The following is an 18,886-nucleotide window of genomic DNA, read 5'->3' as shown; positions in this document are numbered from 1 at the left end:
ACGCATTTAAGTTCTAATACAGTAAGCAGCCTGACTGCTGCTAATTATTAAATGAGATTCAAACCAGGAAAACTTTGAAGAGGGGCTGAAATTTGGGTTTAAGTGTGAATCCTGTCTCTGTTGAATACTGGATTTCTTTCTCCAGAGACACTCAAGGTCCATCTTTGGCTTTGGCGTTGTAAAAATATCCAAATCTAAGACCAAGAGAATAAATATTTGTTTTTTTAACAAGCTCATCCTCTTATACATTCTAACACTATGCAAATGTGTTCTTGGAATAGAATAGTTAAATCTGCGGGTTTTAAACTTTGCCTCTCATCGATTTATTTACGCTTGTTACTTTGGATATGAAAGCAGAACTTACCAAGTCAAATACTGTTGGCAGAATACTCAGGTCTATAGCAAACAAACTGCCCCAAACATAAATCCACTCTACAGTCTGCCAAAGTTCAGCTTCTGTACCAACTGAAACAGAAGTCCCACTAGGAGATGCAAAGGGGCTGATTGGCTGGGGCAGGGTGGGCAGGGTACATAAAAGGCAGCTGTGGACCATCTGGGGAGTTCAGTCTCATCATCCAGCTATAGTCAGAGCTCTGGGCTTCCCTGACAGTGTATCTTCATCATGAGTGGGTGCCCCTTCTTAGGAAACAACTTTGGGTGAGTATTTACCTCTATCCTGAGTATGGTTAAGCTCTTAGGAAGGTCAAATATGAACAGTAATTTCAGAATTTCAAGAGCAAGAGTGAAAACTGTCAGCCTTCTTCCACTGTTTAATCATCTACTTTGAAAAGTTAGGAATAAGAGAATTCTCGTTGCTCCTGTTATTCGGTACTGTGCTTTCTCAAACTCTATTTTTTCCCCTTTTACTTCTTTCACCTGCAGATATACTTTTAAACCCCTCTCTGCACAAGGCAGTGAAGAAGACAAATCACAGGCCGGTGTGAATAGAGCCAGTAAAGGAGGACTTATCTATGGGAACTACCTGCAAGTAAGTGGCAGGGTCCTTACAAGGATTATCTTTCATTTTTAGGACCTAAACTCAGCTACATGACATTTTCATGTTTGGGATTGTTTTGTGTTTGTTTTTGCAGTTGGGCTTCCCTGGTAGCTCAGCTGGTAAAGAATCTGCCTGCAATGTGGGAGACCTGGGTTTGATCCCTCTGTTGGGAAGAGCCCCTGGAAAAGGGAATGACTACCCACTACAGTATTCTTGCTTGGAGAATTCCATGGACCGTATAGTACATGGGGTCGTAAAGATTCTCAGTCACCCAACAGTTTTATGGATCTAAAGATATCTCTTTTTATAGAAATGTATGCTTTTTCGAGCATATATTTTTGTTAGAAAATTCTAAAGACTTGCATGTAAAGATTCACCTGCCCAACAAAAGTACAGTAATGGTAGAGAAAGCATAGATAACTGGCTGGCATTGCATGACCTGTTCACGTGAGACCTGGTTACTAAATCCCAGCCTAGAATTGTAAATGTAGCCAGACAATTTCTCTTTTAAATTATTTATTGTAAAGTGGAAATGTTGAAGACATATGTTTAGATGAAAGAAGGGTGCTACAAAGAGGTATTTGAACATTATTTTTATTTTATCTCTCTCTCTTTTTTTTTTTTTTTTTTTTTTTGCCACTTGGCATGTGGGAACTTAGTTCCCTGACCAGGGATTGAACCCTCACCTCTTGCAATGGAAGCATGGAGTCCCAACCACTAGACCACTAGGGAGGTTGCTGGAGATTATTTTTAAGATGTGAAATGATTAGAGTCCTTGATGACTTTGTTGATGGGTTTCTAAGGATGAGCTGATAGGCAATGTTAAGACCTTCTTAGAACTGACTCTTTAGGAGAATGAAAGAAAAGCAGACACACAGTAGGCTAAGCAAGTTATAGAGCTTTTATGGCACTGGCTTCAAGAGACGGAAGAGATATGATTTCTCAGTGAAGGTAATAGTATGTTTTAAGATAGATTCCTGGGCTTCCCCAGTGGCACAGTGGTAAAGAATCCACCTGCCAATGCAGGAGACTCTAGAGACTCGGGTTTGAACCCTAGGTTGGGAAGATCCTTTGGAGGAGGGCATGGCAAACCACTCCAGTATTCTTGCCTGGATAATCCCATGGACAGAGGAGCCTGGTGGGCTACAGTCCATTTGGTCGCAGAGAGTCAGACATGACAGCACACACACATACACAGATATAATTTCTTCTGAAAAGAATAAAACTCATAAATTCAACCCACTCCTTGTGAAGAGACATTAATTGTTTAAAAGACAGTAGATTGGTTCCTGAGTATTTGGGAGACTTTTTTTTTTTTATCATATCATATTCTACTTATTAAAGTTGGTAAAAATCAAGTTTTGCAATTTCAATATCAGTCTTTTTGTAGTATTTTTTTCCAGTTTTATTGAGATATAATTGACATATAACTTCACATAAGTTTAAGGTGCCCACATGTTGATTTGATTACACATACATATGGCATAGTGATTACTACCAGAGCATTAGCTAATGCCTGCATCATGTCACATAATCACTTTTCTTTCTTTTTTTTTTTTTTTTTGTGGTAAGAACACTTAAGATCTAGTATACGGTGCATTGTCGTTAACTACAATCACTATGGTGTACACTAGATCCCAACTGTAACTTATTCATCATGTAAGTAGAAGTTTCTACAAAATCAGTTTTTCTATTTTTTTTTTTTTGTTTGAAGTTGGAAAAAGTTTTGAATGCACAGGAGCTTCAAAGTGAAATAAAAGGAAATAAAATCCATGATGAACATCTTTTTATCATAACTCATCAAGGTAAGTTGCACACAGGGTTGAACAGTAACTATTCATAATAGTTTCCCACTAGTAATGAGGAAAGTTACAATGCATTTAACTGAAGAATGGTGAAGAGTAAAGGATCACGTTTGTTAGGATGCTTGCAAATACTTTGCCATCAGATAAATTATCATAGGTCCTCCTTTGGGGATTTATTACAGTCTTCTTTCTGTTACCTCACTAATTGGATCAGGTAGGCCTTTGTCCTTAATCCAAAGAGACTTTTTATTTCTTGGAATTCACAAAGAATCTGAAAGTTAAGATAGCACTACTTGTCAACTCAGAGCTATTTTCAAGAAATAGATCACTCACATTTACTGTAGCTTTACATGTCCTACAGAAATCTGGTACTAAACAGGAATATAAATGTTATCTAAAATGTGTATTCATTCTCTCCAGACTTCTAACCTCTGGGTAGTGGTTTTTTAATGTAGGAGTCCATGACTTTGGAAGTTTAGGAAGTCTCGGAACTCTTTGAATTTTGTGCAAGATTTCACAAATATGTGTCTTACAGAAGTCTGTTACCCCAAAATATTAAGACTTACTCTAAATCCTTTGTGTCATAATACTGTCCTCTGGTTGATCATTGCCCCGTGTCTCATGCTGATCAGTGATGCATTTCTAGATGTTTCTTTGTTTTATCCATTCTTTCTGTCTTTTCCTCAAATGATTGTTTCTTCACTGACTGGCTAATATAACCAACTTCTTTGAGAAAAAAAAAGAAAGGAAAATAATTGGCTTAATGTGTTACTTCTTCTGTTTTTTATGTTGACATTCTGTTGGTGGCTTATACCAAGACAAAATCAATGAGGGCAGAATGACAGCAGGTCAGCATACATCTAGAATCAGAAATCTATTTCGAATTCCATCTCTACCATTAAAGATGATGCAACCTCAGTCTGGTTTCTGGACCAGTAATTCTCTCCATTTCCCCATCTGTACAATGGGAGGAATGATTACATCTTCTCATTCACAGAGCTCCTGTGAGGATGACATGAGATAAGGTGTGTTACATACACACTTAGTTCAAGGTACAGCATGCAATGAGCTCATAGTAAATGGCAGCTTGCATCATTTGATGGAGAAACTTTCCTTCCATCAGAACACAAGGTCAGCAGGTCATGGGACCTGCTACCCAGAGTTAAACTTGAAAAATTGATAAATAAACTGATCAAAAAATATTTGATTTGCTCTTTTTGTCTAAAGATGGAAATTAGATTTCTAAAGTCTCCTTAGCTCTAATTTAAGGGTATAATTTTATTCCTTTCATTAGTACAGAAGCACAGCCTTTGCCCAAACAGAATGCATGAGCAATCATTAAAATGATTCATTTCCATGTTCCCCTAATGACTACGTTTGCTGTTTAATTTATCTATTTATAAAACAATCACCCAGTGTTTATCTTATCTCAAGCATTATGCCGGGAGCTGAGGGAAACTGCTGAATATGACAGAGTTTCAGCCTGTTCATAACTTGTCCTCCCTGTAGAGTCTAAATCTCTAGGAACAGAATGTTGTCATACTCCTTAGGTTGTGCGCATGCATGCTTAGTCACTCAGTGGTGTCCAGCTTTTGCAATGTTATGGACTGTAGCCCACCAGGCTCCTCTGTCCATGGGAGTATCCAGGCAAGAATACTGGAATGGGTAGCCAGTTCCTTCTCCACAGAAGCTTCCCGACCCAGGGATCGAACCCTTATTGCAGGGATCAAACTTCTGTATTGCAGGCAGATTCTTTTCTGTCTGAGCCACCAGGGAAGCCCATTCATTAAATTAATGAATTATTAATATCTCACTTTATAGATATTCAGTATTACTTCTGTTTCTCTACACACCTCCAGCTTCCACATGGGAAGATAAGATTATTTGCTGTATCCCAAAAGACATTTACAATATTTTGTTGAAAGAAATCAGTTCAAAAATAACATAAAGCATATAGATAACATAGCTGACATATTAAAACATTCATTAAAATGAGGCTATTTTAACTTGATCACTAATACTTGTTTGTAGCATAGTATAGGGCTATGTTGGCATTTATAGACTTTTAAGTTACATTTTTATTTCTCTTTCAATGTGTTAGCTTTGTCTTTCATATAATTACAGTCAAAAGGCTCCCAACTGATGATGATCTTCTCTTTGCAGCTTATGAACTCTGGTTTAAGCAGATCTTGTGGGAATTAGATTCTGTTCGTGAGATCTTTCAGAATGGCCATGTGAGTTGCTATGTCACAGTATTGCTTTCATACTTTTCTTTGAGAGTGTAGAAAATATTATTAATGGGAAAAGTTTAACGCCAAATGGTGGAATTAGTATTTAAGAGGAAAAAAAGTTTCTAGTGTAGAGAGTTTAGTCTTCCAGTGTAATTATCACCATGCCCTTGCTTTAAGATGCCTTTCAAATTTTATTTTCAAGTCCCTTGTTTAGAAATAATTTTTTTCCGCTGCAAAAAGTTGTTACAAATGACATTGGATTGCCAGGACAGCTAATGTAGATTCTTTAGTCAATAGCTACCAGAATTGTATTTCTAATGAACGTTTGCTATGGGAAGATAGGAGCAATGATGAGGGAGGTTAGACAGGAGGAGAGGTGGAGATAGGGAAAGAGAACAGACAAGATGAGGAGGATGAGGAGGAACAGAGTGGGAGGAGGAAGAGTCAGAATCCTGGTGATGTTCCCTCAGTCTCCCTCCCAGCTCACTTCTTGCACACGTACCTTCCTCCATCCTTGGAGGACACAGGACACAGCCTTGTGTTCTCCAGCTCAGAGCCCCTGTGCCAAGAGGGCTGGGAAGGAGAGAACATCCATCCTCAGACAGTGAACATCATCCCCATCCATCTCCATGGCAATTCCTGCCCTTGGTACAGAATAGAGGAACCCAAGTGTCTGCTTAATCCTTAGCCACAAGTTTCCACATTCTCCTAACCTTTATTCCTCAGAGCAAAAGTAAGAGAGACATTTGCTTTGAAATCAGTGGGAGTTGTGTTCTAGAATTTACTTAATTTGTCCTTCCATAGAATCTCTCTAGTTTTAATGAAAAAAAAATGATTTTAATGTTGCAGACACTCCTTGCAAACAATTCAGAGTTGCCATTAGTTTAGCTTCTACCTAAGGCACATTTTAATGCAAATGTTCCTCTTTAGAGTAGAGATAACATCCACAGGAGTGTATTGTTACTTTTACTCTATTTAGTGTCTCCCAGAATTGAGGATTGATTACTCAGTGTCCTGTCTCCTAACACCCAGGTCAGGGATGAGAGGAACATGCTGAAGGTGGTCACCCGAATGCACCGGGTGGTGGTGATCCTCAAACTCTTGGTCCAGCAGTTTTCCGTCCTGGAGACCATGACAGCCTTGGACTTCAATGACTTCAGGTGTGCACGCGGCTTTGCCAGCATGCAGGGGTTACCCTTCCCTTCTGATGGGCTGGAAAGAACGTGCCTGCTATTTTGTGTGGCGTTAAGGAGTCAGTCTTGCTGACGGTCTGTCACTGTGAGCACTTGGGAGCCATCATCTCGAAGCATTTGAGTAGCTATTGAAAATATTTCATCTCTTCCTTTTGCATATGAACATAACAGGATCCATTAAATTCAATTCAACATGTGTACCCTGGTTTTAATCCAAAAGGATTTTAGACAGCTTAGCAAAATGGCTTAAAAGGCTGATATAATACACATACTAAATTTAAATGATTAAAAACCAAAAATACAAGAGAAACAGGAATGATATATAAAGAAGCATGTCACCAAAACCGACAGTATAAGTTATGTATTGAACTATACATTTTATTTTTTATGTGTTTTAAAATTTTTATTTTATACTAGACTACAGTTAATTAACAATGATGTGTTAGTTTCAGGTGTTCAGCAAAGTGATTCAGTTATACATGTACATGTATCTATTATTTTTCAGATTCTTTCCCCACTTAGGTTATTATGGAATATTTAGCAGTCAAACTATAAATTTTATAAGAAAACTTTTTCATAACTAAGATTTGAGAATAAATTTTAAGAGCATGGGGTGCAGAAGCAGTGTCCTCTACATGGTTGGTAATCAAATGAAAAGAAGTGGAATTCCTTTTTAGTATATACTTAACAAATTGAAGTCTTAGTACCAGTTATAGAGAGAACATATAGAGGGATGTGAGGGTTGTGGCTGGTGGGAGTAATCACATTTTGTGATGCCCTGTTTTGTGCTAGGCAACACTCCATTCATTTCACTTGTAGTCTCGCAGTGCTGAACTTTGAGAATTGAACTTTAAGGAGAAATTGAAGAAAATTTACAAAGGAACTTTTAGCACTACTGAATAAGAAGTATTGCTCAATGTTCATCTGTCTTTACCTTAGGAAAAAACTTAGTATACACACATGCATGTACATCTATGCATGTGTATATATAAGTACACATGCGAACACACATACACAGATATAAACACACATTGGTACACATAGGACCCTTCACAAACTATACAAACATCAGCCTGCAGAGAGGATGATGGCGAGGAGCTCGTCCTGATTTGGATCAAGTCCAAGTCATGGGTTCAGCCCTGGGCTGTTGTGTCTGTGCCTGGTGACACCTGCAGAGTCACATGATCACCACCTTCCCCCCTCCCCAAGAAGGTAGTGTTACAGTGATTGACGATGTACACCTTTCCCTGCTCTTCTCTCCCGGGACCTGTTCTCGAAGAGAGTACTTATCCCCGGCGTCCGGCTTCCAGAGTCTGCAGTTCCGCCTGTTAGAAAACAAGATAGGGGTTCTGCAGAGCTTGAGAGTCCCTTACAACAGAAGACACTACCGCGACAACTTCAGAGGGAAAGACAACGAACTTCTGCTGAAGTCCGAGCAAGAAAGAACGCTTCTGCAGCTGGTGGAGGTGCGTGCGCAGACGTAACGTTTCGCTCAGCACGTGTCGTTCACTGAGCTTCTGCACGGTCCGGACTACAAAACTCGTGTCGAAACTGGGTTGCATTTGTTGTAAATAAGAGAAGAATGAATTTATAAAAATACTTCAACTGGTAAATTCCACTAATTATAATATTAAGAACTCTCTTGAGAACTTCAGATGTATTTCTATAGTCAATGATAATGTTAACATTTAATAACCTCTATATCTTATTAAAGCAATCCTTTTAAACATTCCTGCTAAGCAACTAGCCTTGGGTTAGTTGATTTTTAAATTGGGTATGGTTATTTACTGAGATTTACTTTAAAATATTCCATAATTGAAAAGTTCCACAAGTTGAGTATGTTTCTTAATTAAACTACATCACTAAGGTTCATCACTAAGGTTCTGTCCTTCAGAATTTCCCCCAGTCATATCTAATTCTCTGTGGGTCTGTACATGGTCCTGAGGAATTATTAGTTTCTGCACAAGAAAATGATTAAATAAGGATTGTACAGGCTTGATTTCCTGGACAAAGGCTTTTACTTTGCAAATTAAACCTTTATTTTAGCAAATTATGCTCTCCTCACTAATCCCCTGGGCATTGTAAATACAGATTTAGGTTAATATACTATTAATGCCACTAAAGAGGGCTTCCTTGGTGGCTCAGACGGTAAAGCGTCTGCCTGCAATGCGGGAGACCCAGGTTCGATTCCTGGGTTGGGAAGATCCCCTGGAGAAGGAAATGGCAATCCACTCCAGCACTCTTGCCTGGAAAATCCCATGGATGGAGGAGCCTGATAGGCTACAGTCCATGGGGTCACCAAGAGTCGGACACGACTGAGAGACTTCACTTCAATGCCACTTAATGGCTATAGAAAAAGAATCACAAAGTTAAATTCAAAACTAAGAATAGACTACATGAGAGCTCACAGAGATGCATGGACTCATTTTTATTTCAAGATTAAAAATCCTGTGGAATCTTGAAATTATTGAGTAGCTAGCTGATTTCAAAGTTGCTAAGTACAAAGTATCCTTGCATATAGATCAAATCAAATTATATATGTTATGATTCCTTCAGCTCCTAAGACATAAACTATTTTGAGAATAAATCAGTATACCTCATTAAAACAACATATACATATGTTCATAGATCTATAGAACAAAATTGGAATATCTGTAATAATTTGTTAATAAAAAGTAAAATTTTAATATGGTTGCCTTCTACATTAGGAGAAAAAAACACTGCTGTTTTATAAATGAAGAAATTGAAGGGGAGAGGGGATGTAGCTCAGTGGTAGAGCATTTGACTGCAGAAATTGAAAGGAAAGAGAAACATTTACATACAAAAAGATTAAGGATGTACTGACATTTTCCTCAAAACCAGGAAAATTTTATATTTCAAGTTCACAGATGTATGTTACAAAACATTTACATATTTTAAATTTTACAGTGTATTCACTTGAAAAATATTTACTTCAGGCATGGCTGGAAAGAACCCCAGGTTTAGAGCCGCATGGATTTAACTTCTGGGGAGAGCTTGAAAAGAACATTGTCAAAGGTTTGGAAGAAGAATTCACGAAGATTCAGGTATTTGTGAAACCATAAGTAAACATAAGTTTACTATAGGAGAAGTTTTGGGAATTTTATTTTAATTTTATTTTCTCTTAGTTTTTCATTTTCCTTATATTCTTTTTCTTTTACATGTGCATCTGCTTGGAATATATTACATAAGTGATTTAATTTTATTGATGCATAATAAAAAAAATGAGGGAGTTTATTGTAGGTAAGATTTTGAGGAGATGAGACTAATAGACATTTTTCATTTTTCTTGAAAGTTTCATGTTATGATTGCCTCTAGACAGAAGTGGGCTCATAAAGGACCAGTCAACCAATACATTAAGTCACATAACTTCCCCTGCACTTGTGTGTGCTGAGTTCTTCCTATTGGCTGAGTTCTTCCTCAGACAATGGCAAACTTCTCTCAGTTAAAACAATACTGTTGATTCCTCAGATTCTCTCATGTTACGGGCCCTCTTGTTTCTTCATGACCAAATTTTTGGAAGAGTTGTTTCAGTTCTACATCTTGAGAGGCTGCGTGCACCATGCAGTGTTATCACCGTCATGGGTCAAATTCCCCTTCCCTTCTTGGTGACCCTGCAACATACCCTTCTGCTACCTAGTTCATTTGCTTCTCTCCCTCCATTGGCAAAATGTAAAATATGAGTATTTACCTCGCAGGGATATTGTGACCATTACATTGGATTCATATTTGTAGGGTATTTAGAACAGCAGTGAGTGTAATTATTTATTTTTCTCCATCTAGTTCTCACCTTGGTTCAGTCTGCCTTCCTGTCATTCACAAATGACCCCCCGTACATAAATCCAATGGCCGTTTTCTCTTCATGTTATTTCACTTCCTACTGGCTTTAATACTAATGACTACCTACACTTTCTTGAACATTTCCCCCCCGCCTGCCCCCCATGGTTTTGGTATCAACAGTTTGTCCTCACCTAGCTTTCTGACCCTTACTTCTCCAGCTCTTTCATGGATTCATGTTTCTTTCTGAAACCAGTAACTGATGGGGATTCACAGTACATGGGCTCAGGTCCCTTGTATCCTCTTTTTCCTCTTCTACCAGGTGAACTCATTTACACCTGCTGCTGTGGCATCTGCTTAGACACCAGTAATTCTCAACTGTTTATCTCTAGCGTATTTGGCTCTTTGAATTTCAGATTCCATTCTTCTTTCCCAGATAACTCTTTTCCAGTCTTCAGGTCTTGGTTCAAGGAAAACTTCAGCAGGAAGGTCTTTCCTGACTTCTCTGCTACTATAAGTTGTGATGGTATGACATTGCTCCTTTACTTCACTGCCCGTGGTTGCAATTATTTAAATTTTTTTTCAAAAAATTGAGGCATAGTTGTCTTACAATGTTGTATTAGTTTCTGCTGTAAAACAAACTGAATCAGCCATATGTATACAAACATCCCCTCTGTCTTGAGACTCCAACCCCCTGCCCCCGGCCATCCCATCCCTCTAAGTCATCACAGAGCACCAATCTAAGCTCTCTGTGCTATACAGCAGCTGCCCACTAGCTATCTATTTTAGAGTAGTGTATATATAGGGCTTCCCAGGTGGCACAGTGGTAAAGAATCCACCCACCTCTGCAGGAGATGCAAGAGCAGTGGGTTCGATCCCTGGGTCAGGAAGATTCCCTGGAGGAGAAAATGGCAACCCACTCCAGCATTCTTGTCTGGAAAATCCCATGGACAGAGGCTACAGTCCATGGGGTCACAAAAGAGTCAGACATGACTGAGCGACTGAACACAAACATGCATAGTGTATATATAATCCCAATCTCCCAATTTATCTTGCTCTCTTGCCCTCTGTTTCCAACTCTCCATGTCCACACATTTGTTCCCTACACATTTATCTCTATTCCTGCCCTGCACTGTTTATAATAGCCAAGATCTGGCAACAACCTAAATGTCTATCAACAGAAGAATGGATAAAGATATAGTACATTTAAAAAATAGAGTATTACTCAGCCATAAAAAAGGAACGAAATTAGGTCATTTGTAGAGAAGTGGATGTACCTAGAGTCTTTCACACAGAGTGAAGTAAGTCAGAAAGAGGAAAAATAAAGTATATTAATGCATATATGTAGAGAAATGATACAGATGAACCTAGCTGTATATTGTAATTTAACAAGTTTTCAGTGTTTCAGTCCCACCAGATAGAGATCAGGGGACTCAGTTTTTGCTCACAATTTTTTCTCTATCACTAGCCTGACATTTACTGAATAAATGAATAGTCCATTGGCCATAGAAGGCACACACATTCTGACCACATGATATGCTTGATTTGGTAAATGGAAGTCAGCTGGAGTAACTGATTTTTGCTCCTAGTAATGAGTTCTAAGTAGTGCATGTGTTGAAGGCAGGAAAATGCAAATTTCCTTAAACAAATCAATAAATATCAAGTGAATAAAAATATGACAGTGAAAAATATCTAAGGAATTGTATTTATAGAATATTGCACTGAAGATAGAATTTCAGTAGAATTAGTAGTTTCTCTGACTAGGAATTCTTAACTTTTCCTAAGTGGAATTAATTTACTCCCTGTATTAAATAATTGTTGTCTAAAATTAGACATTATTGACCCCTCATAGTCACTCTAGTTTTGCCCAAGTTCATTTATCATAACATTTATGAAAAGAGTGTTTGAGTTTAATAAATCATTTAAACTTAAACAAAATGGTAGAAGCAGTGGGCATGAGGGAGGGCCTGGCTCATAACTTCCAAGCTATAGTCTTAGATGATACAGTACATATCCTAGGGACATCTTTTCTACACCTGGGCTAGTCTATTTCTCACAAGCAGTATTTTCTAAAATAAGAATTTATTTTCTCTTGGGAATATTAATGCAGCTTTTCTCCCAAAGGCTAAGGAAGAGTCAGAGGAAAAGGAGGAACAAATGGCTGAATTTCAGAAGCAGAAAGAGGTATTACTGTCCTTATTTGATGAGAAACGTCATGAGCATCTCCTTAGTAAAGGTAGGCATTTCTGTTCAGAGGATCCTTTCCCTGGAACATAAGACTGTGAGACCAAAATACCGAATCCTACTTCAGGGGGATAAAATGGATGATATTTCCATTCATAGAAGTAAGGATTTAAAAATTTATCTTGCAAGTTATCTGTATCAATTTTTTCTTTTTTAAAAGTGACAAAACATATTTAACAAACTTAATAATTCTATAATTTAGTTGCATTATTTTCAATGAGATATTCATAAATGATACAGGAACTAAGTATTTAGAGGAAAAAAGGTCACGTCCTTTTGTCTGTGGCTTTTTATTGCATGATTTCTAACTCTATTTAAAAGTTTTGAGAATTTAAAGTGTGTGTGTATATACATGTATGTATTATTTTGTCTTTTAAGATCTAATACTAAAATAATGTTTTAAATGATAGTTTTCCAAATTCAAGCTAAGGGATTAAATATTTAACTAACATTCACATTATTTTCTAAAAACATGAACAATTACTTACGGTGATGATGCCAAATTAACATGAGTGCCTTAAATTACCTATTAAATTAAAACTTGTTCCATGTCTTGCAGGAGAAAGACGGCTATCATACAAAGCACTTCAGGGGGCCTTGATGATATATTTTTACAGGTAAAAACAAGTCAAAAGAAGAGAATTTGAAGCAAAAAATTGAGGAGTAGATATAGATAATGTATCCAGTATAAAGTTTATATATTGCAATCATAATTTTAAAAAAGTCATTTAGATTTGGGGAAAAGCTTAGAAAATAATTGTGAAGTTTCATGAGGTTTTTCTTTTTTTAAATAGTAAGAGTCCAATGTTATCCCTGTCATGGGTTATACACACACACACACACACACACACACACACACACACACACATGTTAATCAAATATCCTTTTCATTAAATTCTGTGACATTGTGTCCTAAGGACCCGAAGTTAAATCTGTCTCAGAATCTTAGCCATGAAATAGGTTCTGTCATTTAACGACGTTGTTATTCCTGTTTTATAAAATGACAAAGAATGAAGTAGAAGCACCATAGAAATTGCTGTTCTGTTTGCTCTGCAATTTCAAGTCTAATTGTCATCACTGCCCACCATGTCTGAGGCCCATCTGTGTTTCATAAATTGAATGTGTCAGAGCAATAGATGCCATGCTTGTATAAAGCAAAAAAAAAAAAAAAAAAAAAACTATGTTTACTGCGTGTCTTACTTGAATTCATTTAGTTTTTTAATCCTCTCTCACCTATTTTTCAGACTGGCAGCAGCATAAAAAACAGTTTTGACTGTTTTCCTCAATTCTTAGTGAATATATGCTATTCAGGCTTATGTATCCTCTGCAGAAAATACACCGAGAGAGTTGACAAAGGAGATGAAAACTGAAAAATATATATAAATAAAATTATATATATAAATTAAAAATATATATATAATTTTATTTTATTTATATGTATTTATTATGTATATATGTATTAGAGGAAACTTTAACAGGCAGTCTTTGTTTTCACAGTTTAATATCCTTGCCTGGAAGAAGTTTCTGGCTATATTGACTAGAAAACCTTAGATGGTGTTTGCATCTGCCTTTTATGAGAATGGGGGTGAGGTGTGACTCTGGTTACTTCATGTACTTCAAGGAATGTTCTAGAATCTTTAAACATACACTGCAAGATGAATTGTGTTATCCCCTAAGCCTGGGAGAGTTATCTAAGCTGTCACAGCTCCCCAGAGGCATAGGGGATGTTGGTTTGGAGCCCAACAGATTGTAGAGTATGTATTCTTTCTGACACATTGGACTTGGCTGGACATGTTTATGGTCCAGATGATGGTGGTTTTGTTCCCTAGGGAAGAGCCCAGGTTCCAGGTCCCTTTCCAGCTGCTGACTTTCCTCATGGACGTGGACTCACTCATGACCAAGTGGAGATGTAAGTTCTTCCCCCCAACCTGACCCACAACCCTGCTCCCCTTCAAGTCCCCATTACCCCTCTGTCCTCCACTTGTGTATGTGTGTGTGCATGTGTGTGCGTGTGTGTGTGTGTGTTGGGGGGGATGGGATACTTTGTGAAAAAACAGCTCAGAAATTTCTCTGAGGCCACCCAGCCAGTGCACATGGCAGGCAGTTTTCAGGGCTCATATGTCCTTTGGGGGCCCAGGAAAATGTTGTGTTTGATCAGGAAGAAAAGTGAAGTTGCTCAGTCGAGTCTAGCTCTTTGCGACCCCATGGACTGTAGTCTACCAGGTTCCTCAGTGCATGGAATTTTCCAGGCGAGAGGACTGGAGTGGGTTGCCATTTCTCTCTCCAGGGGATCTTCCTGACCCAGGGATCCAACCCGGGTCTCCCGCATTGCAGGCAGACGCTTTACCGTCGGAGCCATCAGGGATCATCAGAAGGAAAAAGTAAACTTTAGGTCAAAGAAAATGTTCCAATTTATAATAGTAACGTATTCATCTTTGTGTCAATACAATTTGAAAATATAATGCCAATAGTTTTGTTTTAATGGAGGAAGGGCCCCATGAAGGCAATAGGAACAAGGGCTCATAAAAGTCACCGTGTGCCCTCACCCCCCGCCCTGGCATCCAAGAACTAATCCTAGGGAAGAATGGATGCTCCGCCCAGCCTGGACCAGGCAGAGTGCCAGGCAACCTCCCCTTGTGCCGCATCGGCTCGCACGCGAACCTCCCATATGGAATGATAAAGGGGAGCCTTTTCTCAGAGGCAATAATCGTTCCGACCCATCCCCCTCAGCTCCCTGGAGCTAATGTGTGTGTTCACCTAGATAACCACGTGTGCATGGTGCACAGGATGCTCGGCAGCAAGGCGGGCACCGGCGGGTCCTCGGGGTACCAGTACCTGCGCTCCACCGTGAGGTAAGCCGGCGTCCCCCTCACCTCCGCGGGGCCACCAGCACCTGTTTCTCCACGGAGATGTGCCTTATCTAGGCAAGTCATTTACACTTGCTCCTGTTGCTCCTGTCTGAACTGCTGGCAACACATTTATCCTTAAATTAAGGAATTCCTACAGGAGCTTTTGGAGATCACTGTAAACATCCTTATTTCTGGAAGGTCATCAATTGGATCCTGGGATGAGATGGGGCACCATACCAATATTTTCATCACCTGTGAGGGAAGGAACCAAGTTAACCCAAGGAGAAATGTTTTCAACTCATTCACCCTCAGGTTTGGGCTAGACTAAAATAGGTATCATTAATGTCACCGATGTCCTCTTGGCCAGATGAATGACACAGCTTGTTTACTGAAGTGACTTTTATAGTATTAAAAACCTTTACGTCTCCAGAGTGCCCTTTACAAGGAAAGAGGGCAATATTAACTGAGCACTCCAAACATGCTAGAGAGATTTCAAGGACATTTATTTTCTTATTTAGTATTCCCAATGTTATAGATAGATGCTGCTGCTGCTGCTGCTAAGATAGATAGACACATCTGAGAACTGGAAAACTTATATGGCCCCTTGGGAAAGGAGAATCAGCTCAAGAATAAATGAGGTGTTCACATTTAATCTCTAAAATTCTTAAAAAAATTGTAGTTTTTTGAGGTATAGTTGATTCACAATGTTGTATTAATTTCTGCTGTACAGCAAAGTGACCCTGAAATTCTTTGTTGTTCACCTATTTTCATCCCTAATCTTACCACCTGATTAACTAAATTATAAAATGCACAGTTTCAGTTTTCATTATTTTTATAGATCTTCATTTTCCCAGGAATAAAAGTTAGATTGAATGATTCTAAAAATTTATTAGTTTGAATTTTTATAATCATTACACATTTTCTCCTTTCCTGGAAATAAATTCTGTGAGCATGAAACCATAAATGATCACAGAAAACGAGCACACCCATCAGTGGTGATGGGAATAGTGAACACAAACCACCTTCCTAGTGTGTCACTTTCTCACTTTAAATCATCACAAATTCCTGGTGAGAGGAAGGCATTGTGGTTTTTATGTGATGAAGTTGGAAACCAAAACACTAAGCTTTGGACAACTTGACCAAGGTTACATGAGTTGCAAATTACAGCAATATATGAACCCAAATTTGATTTTAAAGACAAATGTTCTTCTGCAAGTGAAATGCAAGTGAAAATAGTTGGCTAACAAACACAAAAGCAATTTTAAAGTGAAACCCACTCTTATAGGCATTTATTATATAATCTAAGATGGTGTTTCAATATATCAATGCACTCATGTCTGTTGGCAGCTACTTTACAGGTGGGAAATATTTTCCTATGAACAACTGGGAATTTTATTTGCTTTCAATTTATTATTTTGCATCCCACCCTTTAAAAATCAGAAACAGGAATACATCTTTATCTTCATGAAAGTAGCATGACAGTAATAACTCTAGGTTTTGCTCTGGCCCAGTCTGGTCTGGATTGCTGAAACACATAATATTGCTTTATGGACATAAACTTTGGATATGGAATAAAAAAGAAGCAATCTTAATACTAACATTACTTGATATATATAACATGTAACATATATATATATACTTGATATATATAACATGTAACATATATGATAGAATATAGAAATTTATTTGAAACTTTAAAAAATCTTTCCTATCAATAATTCTAAAACATCTGTATATATGTGTTTTTTCAGTGACAGGTACAAGGTATTTGTAGATTTATTTAATCTCTCAACATATCTGGTTCCCCGACACTGGATTCCGAAGATGAACCCAGTCATTCATAAGTTCCTTTACACAGCTGAATACTGTGACAGCTCTTACTTCAGCAGTGATGAATCAGATTAAAATCATCTGCAAAAATCTGTGAATTTGCTTCCTCAGTCCATTTAAAAAATTTTCTATGAATTTTCATGACTATACAGAGTCCTAATGTATTATATGTACTTACCTATATATACATATATAGCATATATTAAACATATAGCACTGTAGCACTGATTCAAACCTAGAAATAATTTTATCACCTCATGTTTGTGATAACAGACTAAACATTAAGATAAGAAATTCAGTTAAATTATAACATTGTACATAGTGTGTTTTCCTGTTAAAAACAATGTCCTAGTACTTATCTTAATGTAACCATGTAATGTAATGGTTATCTCATTTCAAACATTGTAAGCTTGTAAACTTCAGCTGTTTCAAATATTTTATGCAATAAAATGTGTCATTCTGTACAAAGAGGTGTTCAGTCAAACATTTTGCAAGTATTAAGATTGTTTGTTGACATATATTGTTTTGGAAACATTGATTGCATCTGTTAGGACTCTTGGTGACCAAGGACAGAAATCTATCTGAAACTTAACTCAAAGGGGTTCACTGGGCAGTTACTCCAGGAGACCCTGTATGTGAGAAAAGCTTGGGAAGCTTGGAGCCCCCAGGGATGGATGCGGGCCCTGGAGACCTTGGCACTTGGGGGGAACTGGGTCTCACCTCTCTTTCTCAGTAGGGGTTGGCCTTGCTCTTCCCTGTTATGGACCAGTTCTGTCCTCAGGCTGCATCCATGCTTCAGCACCTCTAGACTCCCAGAGGGAAAAGTGCTCTTCCCAGCCCCAAGGCTCATGGTCTGGGAGGCAGAGCACACCCTGAGGCACGGCAGAATTGAGGTGACCAGGGGTATTCTTTCTAGAAGGCAGGAGACACAGATAAACTAAGAAATGACCATGTTTATTTGTCATGAAAAGTGTGAGACCCAGAGTTTAGATCAGACAGGAGTTCCTTTCTTCTCTTTCTAGCATGGCCTGGCAATACTTGGTAGAATTTCTGTTATGAAAATATTATAAAAAAAATTTGGGATGTAGAGTAATATTGACCAAGTGATTATCTCTGTAAGAAGCAGGTTCTTGATTCTGAACTATTCTTTGGTCTCAATTGCAACTTTTTCTTATAAAAATCATACTGTCCAGTTAATCTCTAAATTACATATAATTGCTTTTGCCTATATGTGTGTGTATATATATATGTAGTACCTGATGGTGGTTAAGCTGAAAAATCCAAAGACAAATAGCATGGTGGCTGGTGGTAGTCCCTTAAGTTTGACAGTAAATGCACCTATTAATTACCTATTTTGATACAACGAGGTTAATCCCCAGTTTCCTATCTGTTTAATGGGGATAAAGTTTACAATTTTTGCTTTTTCTCATGAAGTAATGAAGAAACATGTTAATGGATGTTCTGTCACCAAGATGCCTTGGAAGTTTGAAATAAATGTTGTCAAGACTTATTCTTTCAATAAGTAATCTTATTTAATTATTTTTATCTCATTTCTTGGTGTGCTAGGTTATACAGCTGTAAGGGTTTTTTCAAATGATGTATCACTAATTCTTATGTAAATGTCAAATCCACTTATGTACTATGTCTGCGTACAGTTGTGTCTGACTCTGTGCTACCCCACGGACTGTAGCCCGCCAGCCTCCTCTGTCCATGGAATTTTCCAGGCAAGGACACTGGAGTAGCTTGCCATTTCCTACTCCAAAACCACTTATAATGACCCACTTAAACTTGCTTTAGTTTCCACATTGCACTTTTAATAATTCTTAGATAAATCAAGAAATCAAGGCTGCCCAGTTCAGTATTCACTCTGAGATCCCAGTGAAATCACATTCAGGAACATATTGATGTTTTTCATTATGACTTCTACTAAATACATGATGAT

The 18,886-nt window shown here is 38.0% G+C and overlaps 1 protein-coding gene across 1 annotated transcript; it reads left to right on the top strand.

Annotated features, from left to right (window-relative positions):
- The first annotated feature begins 622 nt into the window (after positions 1-622).
- Positions 623-17,019, top strand: TDO2 (tryptophan 2,3-dioxygenase). The gene is made up of 12 exons (XM_052655009.1): positions 623-657; positions 883-988; positions 2,712-2,802; positions 4,966-5,036; positions 6,066-6,193; positions 7,506-7,692; positions 9,184-9,291; positions 12,146-12,257; positions 12,825-12,882; positions 14,095-14,174; positions 15,027-15,117; positions 16,866-17,019. Exons 1-12 carry the CDS (start codon positions 623-625, stop codon positions 17,017-17,019), a joined length of 1,221 nt encoding a protein of 406 aa, XP_052510969.1.
- Positions 17,020-18,886: the final 1,867 nt, after the last annotated feature.

Source organism: Budorcas taxicolor, chromosome 17, assembly GCF_023091745.1.
Source record: "Budorcas taxicolor isolate Tak-1 chromosome 17, Takin1.1, whole genome shotgun sequence".
Classification (NCBI taxonomy): domain Eukaryota; kingdom Metazoa; phylum Chordata; class Mammalia; order Artiodactyla; family Bovidae; genus Budorcas; species Budorcas taxicolor.
The sequence above is the reverse complement of the archived record's forward strand: the minus strand, read 5'-3'. Positions and strand labels throughout refer to the sequence as shown.